Source organism: Penicillium canescens (genome assembly GCF_028828765.1).
Source record: "Penicillium canescens strain IBT 15451 chromosome Unknown utg000007l_segment0_segment0, whole genome shotgun sequence".
Classification (NCBI taxonomy): domain Eukaryota; kingdom Fungi; phylum Ascomycota; class Eurotiomycetes; order Eurotiales; family Aspergillaceae; genus Penicillium; species Penicillium canescens.
The window spans coordinates 1,431,649-1,447,968 of NW_026703969.1; the positions used below are offsets into that span (position 1 = coordinate 1,431,649).

At 46.0% G+C, this 16,320-nt stretch overlaps 4 protein-coding genes across 4 annotated transcripts; 1 reads left to right on the plus strand and 3 right to left on the minus strand.

The window, feature by feature from the left end:
• Window positions 1-302: 302 nt before the first annotated feature.
• N7446_010773 (uncharacterized protein) lies at window positions 303-782 on the plus strand (the record flags this gene model as incomplete). The annotated part of the gene is made up of 1 exon (XM_058519516.1): window positions 303-782. One exon carries the CDS (start codon window positions 303-305, stop codon window positions 780-782), a length of 480 nt encoding a protein of 159 aa, XP_058368354.1.
• Window positions 783-4,156: 3,374 nt separating this feature from the next.
• N7446_010774 (uncharacterized protein) lies at window positions 4,157-4,483 on the minus strand (the record flags this gene model as incomplete). The annotated part of the gene is made up of 2 exons (XM_058519517.1): window positions 4,157-4,162; window positions 4,235-4,483. 2 exons carry the CDS (start codon window positions 4,481-4,483, stop codon window positions 4,157-4,159), a joined length of 255 nt encoding a protein of 84 aa, XP_058368355.1.
• A 1,448-nt stretch (window positions 4,484-5,931) lies between these two features.
• On the minus strand, window positions 5,932-6,250 carry N7446_010775 (uncharacterized protein; the record flags this gene model as incomplete). The annotated part of the gene is made up of 2 exons (XM_058519518.1): window positions 5,932-6,097; window positions 6,150-6,250. 2 exons carry the CDS (start codon window positions 6,248-6,250, stop codon window positions 5,932-5,934), a joined length of 267 nt encoding a protein of 88 aa, XP_058368356.1.
• A 4,317-nt stretch (window positions 6,251-10,567) lies between these two features.
• Window positions 10,568-11,167, minus strand: N7446_010776 (uncharacterized protein; the record flags this gene model as incomplete). The annotated part of the gene is made up of 2 exons (XM_058519519.1): window positions 10,568-10,995; window positions 11,161-11,167. 2 exons carry the CDS (start codon window positions 11,165-11,167, stop codon window positions 10,568-10,570), a joined length of 435 nt encoding a protein of 144 aa, XP_058368357.1.
• Between the last annotated feature and the right edge of the window lie 5,153 nt (window positions 11,168-16,320).

A 16,320-nucleotide genomic window follows, 5' to 3' on the forward strand; every position in this document is an offset into this window, starting at 1 on the left:
ATGATCACAAACGACTGTTTTCCCTTTATCTATATCCGCTGTAAATGTCTACCGCACCATCTCTGTGGCAATTATACATTTCTATTAAAGTAATTTTTTATCTGCACTTTCAATCTCATGCACAGCACACTATTATCGCGGAAGAATAATATACTCTTCGATTCCATGCGCCAAATCGAGTATGATGGAGAATATTTAGAGGAATTCGTTCATCCCCAATATGGTCAGGGTTACTTTGCCGATACGGATGCCATTCATGAGCAAGAGTATTTTCTTCTCAATGGTATAGCCCAGTCGTTCAAATGACTGGATTCGTCTATGCTGACTATCCTCTTCCATGGGTTGCAGGAATGACTTATCTTGGCCACGCCGGAACCACGCTCTTTGCCAAGTCTTTTATCCAGTCATTCTCTGATGATATAATGTCCAGTCACCATCCGATGTTGGTATCATCACAGCGGTCTACACGGCGGACAGATGACGTGCGACTCCAAGTCCTCCAGTTCTTTAATGCCAACCCCAATGGATTTGATTTAGTCTTTGTGGCAAATGCGACAGCAGCTATGAAGCTGATTGGAGACTTGTTTCGTGATGCCGACCCTGGCGGATTTTGGTATGGCTGCCATGTTGACTCCCATACCAGTGTGATTGGTGTGCGGGAGCTCGCGGACATAAACTCTCAATGTTTTGACGATGCTGATGTCGAGGCTTGGATTACTGAGCTTAGCACAGCTCAGTCTAAGTTCCCAAGTTGTTTGCCTTTCCAGCCCAGTCCAACATGAATGGTCGACGTCTCCCACTTCGGTGGTGCGCGCAACTCCGTTCCGTTGCCTGTCAGGGAGGGAATGTATCTACTTTGCTTGATGCCTCCTCATTTCTATCAACCGCTCCTCTTGACTTTGGTGAAGCAAACACCGCGCCAAACACCGCGCCGGATTTTACGGCGTTCAGCTTCCACAAAATCTTTGGATTCCCGGATCTAGGGGCTTTGATTGTCCGGAAATGTTCTGGCTCCCTACTTGAGAGACGAAAGCTTTTTGGCAGGCGTACAGTAAATATGTCGATATATCCGTAGCACAATGGCATGCCAAGAAAGACACCTCGATCCCTGAGCGGCTAAACAACGATACCCTTCCTTTTCAGAGCATCATCGCACTAGATGCCGCCATTAGCACAAGCGTCTGTACGGGTCAATGTCTAATAGTTCCGCACATACTGGGTTTCTCGCTCAGCGACTCTATGATCAGCTGTCTGTATTGAGACACTTTAATGACATAAAGGTCTGTCAGACTTACCAACCAAGTTATAGCAAGCCACTCTTCCAAGGCCCGATCGTCGCTTTTAATTTGAGAAACAGTCGTGGCTAATGGATCTCCAGGACCGAGGTAGAAGAAATGGCAGCCGTACGGAATATCCAACTACGCTGTAGCTCGGATTACAACCCCAGAGGAACGACCTTGTCTCTTGGGTGGACAGGCGAAGAGCTGCGTCGCCATCATGCCGCCAGTTTACGTTGCGGCGATGACCACGATGTCTCAAATCGCCGGACAACTGGCATTCTACGCGTCAGCCTGGGAGCGATGACCAACCTGGAATATATTGACTCGCTAACCAAATTTATCGAGGAGTTCTATGTAGAGAAAGTTCCTCCTGTTGTGCCATTGGGTCTGCTGGCTTTACTGCTGTGAACCAAACACAGCATACTACCAAACAAAGCCCTTGCGACACGGGGCGCTCGACAGTCGCACACGCGTTGACACGACAGAATGTTTGCAGTCCTGGAAGCTCTCAGGAGAGAGTGCAGTACCCCACCGATGTGAAAGGTCTAGCTGTGGAGTCCAATCCTACTTCCAATACGGTCAACCCCATGAACAACAGGATATCAATATTACTAGTCCCAATATGAGAGCTGTGACGGCTCGACGACGTCTTCAGGAATGAGGAGGCGCAGCAGTCTGATTGATCTCTTCTATTCTAAATGGCGATAAACGAACAAACGAGAGGAGAGAGAGATTTTTCCTACCACGGTATTGCAAGGAATAAGCCGAGAGATAAGGGCATTAATTTGTGGAACCCGCATCACTGTTGACGATGCTTTGCCCTGCCGCATCCTCGGACTATCATAGCCTTCAAGTCTTGAAAGATCAACAAAATGCCAACCATCCTCATGGCTTGGCCTTTAGGCGGTACAGCTCCTCGTACTGCCCGATCCCTTACTACGGTAGGGTACCAGACTAACCTTCATGGTTAAACTTGCACTACTGTATTTACACGTTTCCGAACTGTCCTCCAGCAAAATATATGAAAAACACTTCTAGACGGTTTAATCAGAGTAGCTATTTATGTCGATATAAACAAAGCAAATCGCTGACTTGATCAGTGAGAACAAGCCTATAGCGCTTTGGACTCATTCGAGCGATCCTGAACGTAGAACGGAAGCACGTAGGGCGAAGCTTCCTCAGCTGCATCCATTGAGTTCTTTACATTGTTACCACTTTTTGCCCCAATGTCTTCCTTCGTACCTCGAGCTGCTACGTATAATGCCTTCTACCTACATTACCAGTAACAGAAACATTTAACCAAACCTTTACCTTCATGGCAAACATCTATTCTAGGCAGCCGATGAAAGCACTGGGTCTCCTGCATTCGTTTCGGTGTTGATACCATGTTGCCCTTTCTGTTGAAGCAAAAGCCTTCCAACTTCAACATGGCCTTTTCGGCAATATACAAAGCTGACTTGTGTGAGACATGTTGATCAATGTCGTTTCCATCGCCAAGGGATATTAATTGACATACAACCTCTAGGCGACCCCGTTGAGGCATTTACTATCCCCCATGCAAAGTCCACGTCTAAATCATGCACCGGGTCAACTTCTTCCCGTCTTCCGGCGTCGACCAGAGGACCCTTGATCTTACACTGGTGGAGCTTCCTTGCGCTAACCTGCACGTCCCTCTGGGTAATTACAAGTTCCTTTTTACTCTGTCTTTAGTTTACTACTCCTTAGCGGATTCCGACTTCCATGGCCACCGTCGGGCTGTCTAGATGACTTAACACCTTTTGTGGTGTCTGATGAGCGTGTATTCCGGCACCTTAACCTCGCGTTCGGTTCATCCCGCATCGCCAGTTCTGCTTACCAAAAATGGCCCACTATTCAAGGCTCGAGAGATTTTTTGATACCATTCCCTTAACTCGGACCAAAGTCCGTCCACCCACGCCTTCTATATTGTTTCTAATGAGAGTGAATCAATAAATCACTTACACTTTCCACAAGATGTCTTGTATACTATAATTCATCAATACAAGAGCCATTGAGTTTATAACATCAATCGAACATATTGACAGGGCGGGGTGTCCCTTTTGAGGCAGAAATTCTATAAGAGAATCAGAGTAGTAGGTTCAGCATCAGTTCGTTAGGCACACTGCATCTTACTAACGTAGGCGATATAGTGGAGACTTTCGCGGCTCTAGGCCCTATTCGGGTTTTACTCTATATTTAAATATTTCACCGCCGTTTCCATATTTTTCTATTTTCTATTTCCATTCTCTTTTACCACTCCTTGTTTGCATTTCTTTTTTCGTGTAAGTCTTACCTTATCCTTGGATTTTTCGTTCATTTATTTTCTTTCCTGTTTTTCCTCTCCCCTTTTTGGATTTTGTTTTCCTACGTCCTATTTTTTCGTTTCTACTTTCGTCGTCTTACATAACGCCCAGAAAAAATGTTCGACAAAATACAAAGCTGACAATTTGTTAGCAAGGCCAAGATCATGAAGTACGAGGATATTGGTACAGCAAAACGAACACGGAGGGAAAGGAAAGATTTCGGGCTTGGATAGAACAAATCGAGTTCTTTATGCATTAAAAAGTCTCTGACGGCGGAAGTAGCAATAATTATTATCCGGCGGCCGATCATTTGTTTATGTTGGTCCTTTTTCACGAAGCTGAAAACCAAATCAGGACGCCGTATTATACATTTTTGACCAACAAGGTAGATTTATTTTAAGGTAAAGCATAAGGCCGAGATGCATACGTTTCCAATGTAATTTGATGGATATGTGATTACATATGATAGAGGTACTATCTTGGAATTTTGGAACACTATATACGTAATCCAGCCGATAAATACATGCTTTCGGTGGCCGGCGGAGCACCTGGCCTTTATATCTGCATAATATAATTGAGGTTGCTAAATCTGCTCACCGCTTCCACCTTGTCATACTTCCAATGATAACAAACCGGGTCTCCTGTTACTCCAGGTTTGCCTCGAGGGACCCCGTCCAACAACTCGGGTGGCCCATCGAAAAGAACTTCCATGGAATAGATCGGGCCAATCCCCAACGGGAAGCCCATGACAAGCCATCTAACTTGCAGGTTCTTTTGCTCGACGGCTTTCCTTATGCCACTCCGCGCATCCTTCAGGACCTTCTCGGCCTCGTCTTCACTGCAATCGTCGGGTTCCACAAGGAACAAAGCTAAGACTGCCATAAAAATGCTATATATTCTTGTTTATATTTGTCAGCAGGTAGCCATATCAATGGACTCCCGGTAGACCATATTGATGGCTCCTCGAGGAGTATGTGACTTACAAGAGAGGGGTTTTAGCGTATGTACCAATATTCGATTCAGTAGGATTATCTCTTGCTAGCGGATAAGCTGATGCTTCTTGTATAGACGGTTTACAAACGACGCGAGAATAACGTGATGAAATAAGAGGGGATTATTCGGTTGCGACAGGTCTTTGTTGGCTGCGAAAAAAACTGAAAATCGTATCGTTCCAAAGAGGAGAGTTGGCGCTTAAATAGACAATTTGTTTGACTACGTGCGACAGTCCAAAAGTGGCACATCACAAAAGCCACCGGAGATCATGTCTTCAAACGGCATTAGAATAAGGCTACATCAGTACTTAGCGCGCTTCGGCTGTCGGCTTTGCGAGACGCATAGATGCCGGAAGCACACCGGTAAGTGGCATATTCCCTATGTTAAGTATGTCTTATATGAGTCTTTTTATTATCTCGTCCTCCGAGCGCCGCCCGTTAGCGCGATCTAGGACGCGGATCTCTAATCGATATAGGTACAGTGATTCTTAACTATCGATACCACGATAGTAGTTCTTCAACAATCAACTAATTCGTGTTTTTGCTTAACTACGTGTATAAAACATAAGAGACATTCCTTCTCGCATTTCAGTGATTTGCTCTAAAGCCCGGTCATAAACTGCTGACTCAACAATATTATTAGGATGTACAGTAGCTTTCGAAATCAGTTATACTGTATATCTAAATAAACGATATATCTAGTATTGACATGTGGAACCCGTCCAGAAATGGTTGGTACAATCCACTAGCATTGTGATGTTTACTTGCCTTTCGTCTGTGTCAAGGTTTACAGGCCCCTTCAGCGCGCGGAGCGAGGGCTTTCCACCCGATGACCTATAATTGATTATAGGAAAGGCGGGGAGATCTAGAAGGTAGGTATACAATGGCAGTAATATTGGTGATAGGACAAGGCGAGACTTGGTCTTCCGTTGCCGTTTCCCGTCGTTACCCTGCATAATCGCGGGAGGGTGGTTACTCCAAGGTCCGTATATTTCGACTCTTATGTTTTCTTTCCCATAATTACCTTTATTCGTAAGCTTTGTGATGGCTAGTGCTCCACACACTTTTGGACTCGTGCATGTTTCACCGCCGGAAATCGTACCGTAGGCGATGGGGTAGAAGGTTTTCCTTTCTTTCACTACACCTACCGACTGTATTGGTCCGCTTAGACCTGAGACACGTTCCACCAATTACCGACTTGGCAACGCTGATCTGATTTCTGGATACGCACTGTTAGGCTCCTATGGAGTTCTAGCGAGTTTTTGTTTATTTTACATATTCCGTAACTGTTTGAGAAATGCAATATTCTACTTAGCTTGTTTTTACAGTGCATTAAGCTCACATCAATTCATCGCTGGCCAAGTAAAGCATAGTGATGTAGAATACTGTGACGGCGATGGTCAAGCCCCAACCTGTCAAAGCAAGTCGAAAAGAATCTTGCGCTGCTAAAAGAAGAAATATAGACATGTTGAAAAAGCCCATTTTACTAGCTTCATAGCATCCACTAGGCCAAAATTGTTAGTTAGCTATTCTAAATGCTATGGCCCAGGACTTACTTCAGTAACGTCATGAATTCGCGGAGGTGATGCTCTCGGTACTGGGGGCCTTCTGCCAGCTTGGTTGAGAAGAAAAAAACACCACAGACCACTGTTGCCATCGTGGCAGCTAAGAGCTGACTGAAATTACGGAAACCCGACCAGTCTGATCTTAGTGTCCATGGAAATAGTAAATAGCTAAAGATTAGCCCAGGGTCGCCATCTGTCTATGGAATCTCAATACCTGATAGACAAAATAAAAGGACACACGTGACTACTTAGACGCAATGCGCAAGCAAAGAGTGCACTATCTTGTTCATCGGAGTCGTTGTATAGCATCATCTTTTGTAACACACAAGCAAGGTGATAGAAGTTGTGAAAGAATGGAGGCTTTTTCTGATTGCCTTTTCCTAATTTGGTAGTGGCAGGATGGCTTCTGATCAAAATGTAGGTAGAAAGAGAATGGAAAAGTCGGCGTGCAAGGTGATAAGTGTCCCGTTTTCCTTTCTTTTGGGTTTATTTTATTTTATTTTATATTTATTTTATTCTATTCTTGGTCTTATTTTATTTTTTTGTGTTTATTTATATTTTAGTTCTTCGTTTTTCTTTGTCTGGTCCTTGATAAAACAAAGAAAACAAAGCTCATTCGGACAGCAACAGTATGAATAATTTTACAGATGCGCTCCAAATTCACTTCTTTACTCTCTTTACTTCATGGTGAACTCTACTCTGAAACACGCAGTCTAATCTATATTTGACTTTGATTGTTACAAAGTCACGAACCGTATTGTAACAAGAACATAGTATGATCCGTAACTTTCGGAAACAAAATTACGATTTTCATCCACGGTTTATCTCCGTTACTCCTCTCTTCAATAGAAACAATCCTTTATACAAGAGTTGAAGACATGAAGCTTGATTCAAGCATTCGCCACTTAATATAATATGTAGCACTTTGCGTCAGGGGAATACAGATGTTTAGTGTATATGACTATATATGTTTCCTAAAGCAATAAACAAACGGGAAACCTTATTGTAGTCAGCCTCTTTTGCGTTGTAGCATAGTATAGCTTGATATACTATAACAAGTTTTCTGTCTTTCCTCTCTCTCCATTATAGGGGAAGCAAATCGTTATAGAGTAGAAGACGATGTCTCATGCTTCAAAGACCATAGTTACCGCCGCCAGGTTTGTGTATGAAATACTTCTACATTCTTTACTGAGAGTAGATATTGTAATCTCGGACTGATCGGTGAAAACTAAGCTATAGGGTTTTGGACTAACCTAAGCGATCCTTATGGACGCACGAAACAACATGACGGAGCATTGTCAGCCGCATCAATAGTGTTCTTCACATTGCTACCACCTTTTACCTCTGCGTTCTAGCTAGGGTCTCAGAACGGTAACAGTAACATGTAGACAGATCTCCATCTTCATGGCAATATCTATTCTAGGCAGCGGATGAAAGCGCTGGGTCTTCTGGGTTTCCCTTGGTGTCGATACCGGGTCCCTGTTTCTGCTGAAGGAGAAGAAGCCTTACAACTTCAGCATGGTCCTTCTCGGTGGCAATGCATAAAGCCGATTTGTGTGAGACATGTTGATCAATGTCGATTCTATCGTCAAGGGACAGTAATCGACTAACAACCTCTACATGACCCCGTTGAGCGGCATAGAACAACGGAGGGGCCCTCTGCACGTTCACGTGTATGTCCCGCCTGGCGAGAAAAAGTTCAACTATCGGTAGATTACCATTGGAAGCAGCCTCGCTAAGGGGCGTCCATCCGTAGTCATCACAAACATTTGGATCTATCCGCTTTCTATTTAAGAGTGCGCATGTGATCAGCATGTTATTGGTCCTCACCGCATGATGAAGAGCTGTCCTTCCCTCTTGGCCTGCCGCGTTCACATCTACAAGATCTTCTGCGAGTATTTGCAATGCTATATCTGTATTCCCTTCCTGTGCAGCTACACAGAGTGCTGTTGTTCCATGAACATCTGGAGCGTTGATATCCACAGTACCAGCTGCTAAAAGAAGGCTCGTGATTGAACTATTGCCACATCCTACTGCGATGTCGAAAGCGGTCTGATCGTCCATATCCTTTACGTTAACATCTATATCCTTGTGTCCAAGTAGCAGACTGGTTATGAACCTAAGCCCTCGTTCTGCTGCAACGTGGAGGGGAGTGCGGGTGTTTCTATCAGCCACATTGACCGAGATATTTTCAAATGCGAGTAACTGTTGGACTATAGCCTTGTCACCTCTTCGTGTGGCCTGATGCAACACACTCTGACCATCGTCATTCCTCGAATTTAAGTCTGCACCACTAGCGATCAATAGGGAAATGATATCTTTAAGACCTGACTTTACAGCTTGGCGAAGCAGACCATGTGTATCGTGCACATTCTCCAGCAAAGGCTTTCCCGATCCCTCCGAATGCAGTAATATCATTCGGCTGATTTTGACGCTTCTCTTAGAAATAGCAAGGAGAAGCGGTGATGTTCCTCTGTAATCGGGCGTTACTACATCGCTGCCCATGTTTAAAAGAACCTGCACCAGATCTTCATTTCGTTGGTTGACAGCATACCAGATCGCCGAACGCTGTTTGTAATTTTTTCTATCCACCTTTGGATTGAACTTCAGTAGAAATGTTGCAATGGACAGAAGATTTCGACTTATGGCGTATACTAGTGGCGTCTGCAGGTACCTGTCTTGCCAATTGATATCAGATCTCCAATCAGAAAGAAGCATGCCAGCCATGGTGGTGTCCTCATTGTGAACGGCGTAGAAGATGGGTGTGCGAGATTTCCTATCCGTAGTGTTAGCGTCCGCTTGATATTCGCGCAACAATCTTTCCACAAGTTTTGGTCGGTTGTTGCCAGCACCCCAAAATAAGGCAGAGCTACGTTGCTGCCGCAGATTGAATCTGTACAGAGCCGGAAGGAGGAGATCTCTTGTTGATCGATTGAGGCAAGCCAGCGTAAATTTGTCCCTTGATTTATCCAGACTCTCTGCTACCAAAAGGCGAAGCTCATTAGGAAGATTGAGCAGATTCATCTATCTATGACATGTACATTAGCCTATGGAACCCGGCATGCAATACATAGTGTTATCGGACATACTCACAATGGAGAAGTGGGGTGCACTGTCGCGTTGAAGCGGCCTTGCAGGGGGGCATTTGATCAAAAGCTAAGGAGGGGATGAAAAAATTCGGCTATTTGTGTTTGTGTATGCACACTCAGAATCTGTTCCACCACTTTGAAATCCTTGGTCTTTTCTCGGAATTAATCCCGAAAACGCCTAATCTATATCTAGGCCCCTAGCCGTATTGACAGCGCAACCTACTACGGTCCATTACCTCTGGTTTTGTTTTTGTTTCGCTCCCAAATATTCTCCACGTAGGCGGCGGGGGTGGAGATTTTGTCCATTTCCGACCTGTGTTACCACCAACTGTCATCTGAATTATTCTTATGACGAGAAACTGGGCTAGTGCATCGATGTTCGAAAGAAATATTTGTTAATCGTTTAACGAACTGCTTGATTATGCCCTTCTCCTACTTGGTCCCGATCAACCCATGAGGCAAAATAGGATGCCAAGTTCTAAATTCCTAAATCTAGAACTTTGTGGGGTTCACTAAGCCCCGTGGAGCCTATTGATACATTTGACTTTATCCGTGGGGAGAAATTGCTCTTTATTTTGGCGTCACTTGGTAAAATTGTGGCAATTGCACTGAGTTTTTCTTCGCGAAGTCTAGAGAGAAGAGGACTAGCAAAGGATGGCAATAGATTAAATTTGGCTAGACGAGAGGGAGAGAGAATGGAAGAAGCGTTTCTTCCATGCTGTAGGGCAGGCGGACCTGGGCACGCTATCTCAAGACAAATCCACAACATCACAGCTAGTAGTGCGACGGAATACTTGAATCATCCCTGTTTTAGTTCTAGAACCCTTAATTTTCGTATACATCCTACAGATATCTATGCTCGTGTTTCGATCACTGATGACTTAGGAATCCAGATGGGCTGCCCATCTGTTCTGCACATAATGAACTGTGAGAGGGGCCAAAGCACAAATGCAGCGGCACCAGTAGAGAACACACATTTTGTAGTGAGGTTGCCGTGGTGTACTTGGCTTAAGGGCGACCTCTCTGGGTCTTATGATCTGTGGATGAAAGTATCGTGGACCAAACGGGTACTAAAACCCTCCCTATGGGATCACCTCCGGGGTTTTTATGACTCAAAACCAAACCCATTCCGATCGAATTGCCTATTGGCGCTAGTATCGCACCATGGAACTGAGCAATTATAAAGGAGGTCTATCTCACGACGACTTTTTACTCGACACCCTTCCTCCGTATCATTCTACCCACCTTTGTTTAATCTTGTCTAGTCGCATACAGAATCAGAATGCGGAGTTCGACCCTATCCCTCGTCTTGCTTTGCATTCAAGGTCTCTGTTTACTGGTTGCCTCCGATGTTTCCATCTCTCTTTCTAGCCAGACAGTGCCCTCCTGCCAGACTGGGCGGGTGGGGGTGACGACAAAGGAGATTATATCCCAGCTGGCCAAACGCATGATTACTATCACTCTGACCACGACATCGACGGACACAACCGACTGTACATGTACGGAAACGGCCCTTAGCACGACCGTTAGCACCGACGAGATCCAAACGACAACCTCGCTCATGGCAAGCTCGTCTCCACAAGCCACAGCGTCGCAAACTAGCACCGACGTCCAGTCAACGTCAATAGACGTCTCAACCACAACCACTATACCCGCTTCTACCGAGACTCCTGTCGGTGATATCTCCACCGTAACAGACTGGAGGGTGACCACGGTAGTGAGCTTTATCACACTCGCTCCCAGCGCTCCTACTCCCTTGTCAAGTAAATTTTTCACGCAGGATGTGAGCGTGTCAGTTCAATATACCACGGTCACGGTCCATGATACCAGCTACATAACTCGTTGGAGGAGTACAGAACTTTCAAACACGACGCCAGTCAGCCAGTCAATTCCGTCGTCAAATAGTGACTCACCTACCATGACAGGGAGTGGAGTATTTGTTTCAGCGAGCTCCGACCAAAGTTCGACGATCACGGTATCGACGACCACGGCAATAGGTACGAGCGTGATCGATAGCTCGCAAGTGGACCTATCGACATCAAACACACCCAGTCTGCCGAGCGAATCTGCTCCGGATGAAGCTCCCAATTCAAATCCAAGCGCGTCAACTCAATACACCACAGTTACATTTCACGATACCAGCTATGTGACCAGTTGGACAATGACCAACGTTCCAGGCGATACGGCGGTCACGCAGTCAACTCCAACATCGTCCAGCGACCCACCTAAGCTCTCAGAAGATCAAGTCACTCCCTCATCACGTACGAGCCCTGCCGGAAATTCCACAATCGTAGTATCAACTACCACCGTCGTAGTATATACGAGCGCTCCTGAGAGCCCACAAGGAGGTCTATGGACGACGGTTCTACCCACTACAGTCAACTCTCGCTTATACCACAGCATACTATCCAAGCCAAATTACGTGGTATAATTGAGTTGTGTTTTGGTGAGAGGATGACATAATATTTGACAAGCTAACTCTAAGCCCTAATACCTATTTAGTCTTCCATCCCATCATCTGATCCAAAGTCACCTGACGTTTCTCATCAATCTGAATCCTGCCAAAGTCGCTGATTAAGCTCTCAATTTGTCTAATATGGTCCGAGGTACCCTTTTCTTTGCTACAAACCCATAGTAGGATATCCTGGAGGCTGTCCAATATAGCAGAATTAGACAGAAGCTCAGGTGGGGGCCCATCAATGTCAATATCCTGAATTTCTGAGGTTGTTGGGGCAATATATATATCTTGCTCATTGGTCTCATCTCGCCCTTCAGTCCCATCTTCTAACATGTCTTCGTCCGAAGGGTTCAAAAACTCGTCAAATGGCACAATATCTTTATCACCAAGCTTATCAATTGCTTGATTATATAGACTTTCAATCTCATCACTCAATCCGGGCTCGGAAAATAGTGCAGACTCAGGTGCGGACTCGGGCGCGGACTCAGGTATAGGTATAGACTTTGGACTAATCAAAGTACTTTGTTTAAAGCAATTGATAATCGTTTGGTCTGATACACTTGTTCTCCAAACTTGCGTTACCCAGGTAACAGTATAATAAATGCTCATTCTTTGTTTTGGGTCTATCCCACGATCAAGAAAAGCAATCATATAGCGCATCCATTTCTTCCGATAATGGTGCTTCAAGTTTTGGATAATACCTTGGTCCAAGGGTTGATAAATTGAAGTTGCGTTTGCTGGCAAAAAAACAACCGTAATCCGGGGTGGTGGTGGCGCTCGCTGGAGTCCAATAACATGTGGTGAAGCATTGTCTAAAAGGAGCAAAGCTTTCTTATCTAAGGGAATACGCCCATAGAAAGATCGCAACCAGTCCTCCATAATGTCATGACGCATCCATGCTGCCTTGTTGTGACGCCAAACACATCCCAGAGCTCGGAAATTAACCCCCCGGAGTGCGCGAGGGGTTTTTGCTGTGCCAATCAACCATAAAGGGACTCGATCGGAACCATCCGCATTTGATGCAACAACAATAGTGATTCGTGTTTTATCAAGCTTTTTGCCAGCAATTTTTCCCTTTGAAAGACCACCATTTGGCATACGTCGCCAAAATAGGCCAGTTTCATCCATATTGTAGATTTCGGACGGTTTGAATTGATTGCAAATCGATTTGGTGCTTTTGATCTGATCATGTACCGAGGATGGGACTGAGGCAGCTTCTCCGTGGAAAGTATGATATTGAAGAGAGTGGCGTTGTTTGAAGCGAGTTAACCAACCCTCAGAGAATTGAGGTTTGGTCCGATCTTTGTATTCCGGTATTTGTCTCCAAAGCTCAGCTGCTTTAGTTTGGATCAAAGGGCCATTTATTGGTATTCCATTGCCAATATGGTTATCTGCCCAGTCATATAGCTTTTGGTCCAATAATGGCCAATGAGAGGATGAAGATCGTTTGTTTGCCCCTGCAGGGCCCGTATCAAGATAATTGTATTTGGATGAAAGGATCCTTGATATGGTTGACCGGTCAATCACTTGTTTGAATTGGTCCTCAAACCACTTAGCACATGCAGTCTGCGTGGGCTTTGGGCTAGTATTAGACCAAAATGCCCGTAGTGCCTGTTTCTGCGCGTCTGATATACCCAATTTGGTACGCTTTGGTCCCATTCTGACGCGCTTGGGTGGGGTCGGGAGGGTAGGAGAGCTTGTAGATTGAGGCATTCTGATTGGTTGATTGCGCTGACTAAGCAGATTTGAGAGGAAGAAAGTGTGGTAAAACAAAATGTGTTATATTCTGTCAATTTATATGGAAAAAACTGGAATGAAGGGGCCATCCAAGCAAGGGATGTGTTATTATCAAGAATGTGCAATATCCCACCGTGGTATAAGCGAGAGTTGACTGTACAACAGGCGACGCGGCATCTTTATCGTCTCTTCCGCTACCTACGAGTCCAGGTAACCCCTCAGGCCAGCCCACAGAGGAAGCACCCGACTCTAGCCTAGTCGCCTCTCAGTCCAATACAGGCGGCTCCGGGGTATCTACCGATCAAATTTCGATCGATCATGCGACTGAACAGGAACTAAGTTTGAGAGTCCAGTCGTCGACGGAGCCGTTTGTCACCCGGGCCAATCCTTTGCCTCCTTCCGGAAGTCCCAGCGCTGGGCAGGCTCAAACTGATGATAGAAGTGCCGCGTTGTCTTCGACAACGGTTTCCCCCAGTAAGTGTGGAGACTGAAGAGAACGAGACTACGTTGGCTAACGTGAATAGACCCATCGCTTTCCATCTGCCCGACCAGAGTCATCAATCCAACGTACACACCGACATCACGACCACCTCGCGACTACACCTGGGGCTGCCCGCCAAACTTTCTTTGTAGCCCATCCAAGAGAACGGCTAATGGGGAATGCAACTTTGAAGCTGGGCCACCGGCCGACACCTATTACTGTGCGCCCGAGGAGTGTATTCCCAGTCCCCCGCTGCCTAGTACTTCATTTCAGGGCTCGACGACGTCGTCCGGCCAAATACGATACACTGTGGCTCCGGGATTTACCAACTTAAGCCCTCTCCAGTTCGGGCTTGGGTACGATATTTTCGAGTTTCCCGAGCCGCGAATAAATACCCAACGAGACGTACACATTCCAGGAAAGTGCTATGGCCCGTGTAACGATGCGATGGAGGCGGCCGAATCAATTACCAAGACCCAGACGCTGTGCTCTCCAGGTTCTCCATTCCAAGTGTCCCATCGCGCTTGCAAATCCTGCGTGGACTCCGGCTCGGGAGTGCGCACTAGGAGTTCAGCTCTTCCGGAGTTCCAACAATTCCTTTTCTATTGTGAGGGATCGACCAACGCTACGTCGACGATCCAATCCCACTCAGCCACATATAGCAGAGGGTGGAGCTCTTCATCTATCTCTTCAGCAACAGGAACTAGAGATACCGTATATTCGAGTTCCAAGCAAACCGTCAAAACGGGGGCGTTTAGTATCCCTCCTGGAAAGGCTACATCACGCATCGGGTCAACCTCTTCCCATCTTCCAGCGTCGCCAACAGGCCACTTGGTTTACACGGGTGGAGCCTTCCGCTACCCAGCACGCTCCTTCTGGGAAGTTACGAGTGGTTTCCTATTCTGTGTTTGGTTTACCTTTTAAGCTTCGTGAGAGTTTTACCTACAAGTCTAATATCCGGAAAACGAGGTCCGCCTATTCCCAGGTCCGTTTGTATAGGCCTGAATGAATATATCTCGGTGTATATTCTCTGTCAATATGAAGCCTATTGCAGTGCCCCCCTTTACTCAATCTATCCACTAGACGAGGTATCTATTTTGAGATAAGAGTCTATCATAAGTGGGTCGTACTAAGTGGATGAGAAACTCCGGGTTTTATTGCTTTTCTTTTTTATATTTATTTTTTTATTTCTCCATATTCTACCGCCCATAATGTTTTCCTTGTTCTTTCCTTTCTCCACTTTTTGTTTACCAACCATCCCTTATTTCATCTCCCTTTAATCTTTAGTTTTCCTTTAACCTTTTATTCTTTTTTTTTTTCTTTTTGTTCTCGTTTTCGCTTATGGATTTTATTTGATTTTGATTTTTTTTACCGTCCTCAATACTAACTCAATAGGTTGATGATGATGATGATGATGATGATGAATTCATTTGCCCGATGTAGCTCGCTCTAAATATATGCTGCTATGCGGGAGTGCTATCGGGCCCGCCGACAGCTAAAAAGTGGCTGCCAGCCCACTGGGTGTCCTAGAGAGGCTCATGTCCGAGCTTCTCTCTAGCCACATCGAATGTAGAATTTATATAAGACAAAGGAAAGAGTGCAGGCGTTTAACCCCTTGCCCACACCAAAATGAGCGTTCCTGGCCCTCACCGCCTTCACTGGGACCCTGCTCCGCCTCTCCTAGCTCCTCTCCTGACCCCAACTCCCCTTGTCGCCTTTACCCTCCTCAGCTGCCGGTCGCCGCTTGCGCGCTCATTTGTATCAAGGGAGTACAGTGGACCTGGCACTGCACTCCTAGCGGGCATTATTATTCTCCTTCCGTCACACTGTCTTAAGGGGTCATTGTTTCTCTACTTCTTCCACCCCGAGAGCCATTGGATCCACCGTTTGGAACTGGCCCAAGAGACCGGTTCGGGTCATAAACTCAGCTACTATTGTACGCGCTTCCACGCGCGTCAAGAGCTCTTGTTGATGGAGCGTGATACCATGCTCTGATAGGGCGCCTCGCATCCCATCACGCTCCTCTTGATGCAACGGGCACTCTAGCAGGACATGTGCTATCGTTTGGTTGCCCAGGTTGCAATCGCACCGTGCCGACTCCCGCCGGTTGATACGAGCCAGATATGCACCTAGGCCGATGCGCCCAGTGCGCAGCTGCATCAGAATGGATGCAGTTGCTTTGCGTAGTCCTGCCCAGTACTCTAGTGTCTTCTTGTGTGGTGTCTCGATCAGCCGTTTGGTCGGCCGACTGGTCTTCTCCGATGCCCACATTTGCTCCCACTCGAGCTTGGCCTCTTGGCGGAATCGACGTTTCGTCGCGGCTGCGAGGCGGATATATCGATTGTGAGGATGTTGTAGATCGTCGGGTTTATGGGCCGCTTCTTTTGCGTGCTGATC